This window comes from Cicer arietinum, chromosome 6 (assembly GCF_000331145.2).
Source record: "Cicer arietinum cultivar CDC Frontier isolate Library 1 chromosome 6, Cicar.CDCFrontier_v2.0, whole genome shotgun sequence".
NCBI lineage: Eukaryota > Viridiplantae > Streptophyta > Magnoliopsida > Fabales > Fabaceae > Cicer > Cicer arietinum.
The window spans coordinates 10,609,541-10,613,041 of NC_021165.2; the positions used below are offsets into that span (position 1 = coordinate 10,609,541).

A 3,501-nucleotide genomic window follows, 5' to 3' on the forward strand; every position below is an offset into this window, starting at 1 on the left:
AGTATGAATGATTGTAATATGCTAACTGTGTAAATCAATATATGATAATTAAACTTTTTTTTTATAATTTACCAAAACAAATAATTGATTTTTTTATATTATATATAAAAGAAATACTAACTTTTGATGTAACCATTTTTTCCCAATATTTCTATCTTTACCTTTTCACAATAGCTTTAACTTTTATTTAAATTAATTTGTTTGTTTTATTTAATAAAAGATAAAATAAAAATAAGAGATTAAAAAAAAGCGCACAGACATGTTAATATCCGGTTACACGTAAGCAAAGGAAAATAAATAAGAGAGGAACTCGCAAGAACATAAATAACTTTGCATTATATAATAAGGCAATACATAATATTTGATAGATCGTAATCTATTGCAAAGAAGACCAATTACTCTGTTTTATTAATAAGGACTTATTGCCTTGCATGTGACACAATAAGGGATCAAATTCCAGCAAATTTTTCAAGAACCGACTCTTCAGTACTTGTTGTATAATGATAATCCACAAATTCGTCGTAATGGAATGATCGATAACGAAGAGGATGATCATCATCCACAAACTCAGAAGGCCCCTTAATGAGCATATTTTGTTTGGGCACTGAAAAAAGCACAAATACCAATCTCTCTTTGTCTCCCTTTGTCACCACTCTATGTGGAGCTGCCTGAAATCGTCCATTGCTCCATGCCTATATTTAAAAAATTAGGAGGTATTTTAAACTTATCGGTTATTTGATTAAGTGAAAAATGAAATAATTTTATATATAAATTAATTCTAATAAAAAAAAAACTAATAGAGAAATTACAACAACAAAAAATGGTATTGTAGTCATATATGTATGTATAGATTACCTTTAGTATGTCACCAACAATTACCACAAAACCATCATATGGAATTTTTACATCAACATAATTGCCTGTTTTTGATAACACTTGGAGACCTTGGACATCATTTTCGCATATGAGGGCTAAGGTGCCTTTGTCAGTGTGAAGTGTCAGTGCAATCTCAGTTTCTTTGGTGTCTGGAGGAAGTTGATATCTAGTCACTCTTGTATCATTGTAGTTATTTAGATCTTCAACATCCAATTTGTATTGTTCTGGAAGGCCAAGACTCTCCACAAGCATCTTCAGGATAAGCACGCTTAGTTCTCGTGCTTTTGAGGTCATGGAACGTAGTTCCTCACTGCATATATATATAATTGATTATGACTAATTTCATTATCAAATAACAAAAATAATTTGAAACAAAAATTACTAAAGAAAACTTAATTCAGTAAAATAAAAACTAATAGTTACCAAAAAGTTGGATTTCCTTCTGGCCACATGAGGTTAGTAAATTCTTCAAGAGTCGTATCTGCCTTAGGAGAATTATCAATCCCAAAACTTTCAGAATGGGGAATGACACGACTCTTGCTAGTGTAGCCCCTGTAAGGCTTTGGATTATATAACTTCTTCTTTGTCTCCTCAGGTAGATCAAACAATGATTTTATGTTTCCGAACAATCCTGCACGTAGTTCTTTTGGGATTTCATCACACCTTATGAGAAAGCAACCATGAGTTTCAAATGCTTCTCTCACTTTGTTGCCCATTTCTTTTCTTCCATCGCTTCCTTCTTCTAAATTCACTCCACTACTCCTTCGAAGATCTAAAATTGGAATTTCACTCTCAATAGTCATTTTTCTTTCTTCTACCGTATTTCGATATGTGGATTGTAGTTGTATTTTTCTCTCACAAGTTACATCTATATATATATACAGTGACTAGACACTTTAATCGCATAGTTGTGATAAGAAGCAAAAATATATTAATACTTTTTTAAAATAAAATTGCAAAACATAATGCATTTTATTAAAAATATATAAATTAATATGTAAATGAACTTCATTTTATTTGACTATATTTATTTTATTATTTAATAATTGTCTTCACCTAACAAAGTGATTAATATTTGTTTTTGAAGATAAAGATGCAAAACAAAATATACAGGAAACATTTTATTTTATTTTAATGGTTGAATAGTATATAACTAGAGTTTTTTATGCTGCACATTGACCATTTTTTAAACAGCCTTCCTAAAACATAAACTTGAAATTAAATGTTATTATTTTGAGTCAAAAAATAGATGTTGTCATTTTTTGCTAATTAAAGTGAAACTATCTGCCATTTTAAAATGGTACAGTGTTTCTTTTAAAAATATAGGTAAAATTAACTATAAAATTTTAGAAACAAGTTATTATATTTAAGAATATATATATATATATTAAAAAATAATTTATGTATAAAAAATCATTCCTTTTTAATTAAGAACATTTATTTGTTTGATATTATACATTGAGCTTAATTATACTTGGAGGATATAATAATTAGTGATATATTCACTGAATTTGAGATGATGTTTCAAAAGAAAATATTCATTACTTGGCGGATCTTTTTGGAGACACATATTAGCCATGGCCACCCCAAAGTCCTCTATAATTTTTTTAAAAATATATTACTTTTTTTTTAAGTAATGTTATCGAAACATAAATTAACACAAATACAATAATGTGTATTGAAATACAAATAAAAAATGCGATCCTTTTTATTTTATACAGTATTGTATTTGTGTCATATGTTGTGTAAGTTGTGTTTCAATATTACTCTTTTTTCTTATCAGATACATTTGAGTTATAATTTAATCAACAAAATTGATCTATTTGATCCATGTTATGGATCAAATACATTAATTTTTTATGGTCAAATTATAACTCAAATGACTATTATAAAAAAAAAAAATCTGAAAGGAATTATTTATATAAAAATTACACAATCAATTACTATAATTATAAAATAAACTAAAATTTTCAACGTAAATTCCAACCATGTGAGTTGTTAATTTTATCTAGAGATATAAAAATCAAACACAATGATTCTATTATCCAAATTTTTTAACCAAAACTAACTAAATTAGATTGAAGCTTTTTATGAGTTTGAGTCCAAGTTGAACTAAACCAATAAATTCGACCTTTATTGATTTGAGATATAATTTCACGTAATTTTAAAATATATGACATAATACTCAAATGAAACATTTATCTTTTATTAACACTATGTCAATATTAATATCTTAAACAATATGTTGTTTTTAAATGTATTTTAATAATTATATATATGTATATATATTTATGGTAGTTAAGAAAATTGTATTAATAGTGTAAAATTTTAGATTTAATTTGAATGCATTAACTATGTATTTCACTATTTTTTGTAACATTCATTTGACGTTAAGAACAAAAAATAAAGTTTTTCGATATTGCATGAACGAAATTCCAACAAATATTTTTCAAAAATTAAAATTGAAAAACTGTTATATTCACAGAGACCAAAATCATATTTAAAAGTTTGGTCAATGTTAATAACGTTTTTGTAACATCGACTTGACGTTAGGGAACAAAAATAAATTTTTCTAATAGTATATGGATAAAATCCAAATAAAACTTTTTACATAAACTAAAATTA

General features: G+C 26.1%; 1 protein-coding gene across 1 annotated transcript; it reads right to left on the reverse strand.

Annotated features, from left to right (window-relative positions):
• Positions 1-310: 310 nt before the first annotated feature.
• On the reverse strand, positions 311-1,716 carry LOC101505690 (probable 2-oxoglutarate-dependent dioxygenase AOP1). The gene is made up of 3 exons (XM_004504431.4): positions 1,300-1,716; positions 856-1,186; positions 311-692 (listed from the first exon to the last, which is right to left on the reverse strand). Exons 1-3 carry the CDS (start codon positions 1,677-1,679, stop codon positions 450-452), a joined length of 954 nt encoding a protein of 317 aa, XP_004504488.1. The 5' UTR covers positions 1,680-1,716; the 3' UTR covers positions 311-449.
• Between the last annotated feature and the right edge of the window lie 1,785 nt (positions 1,717-3,501).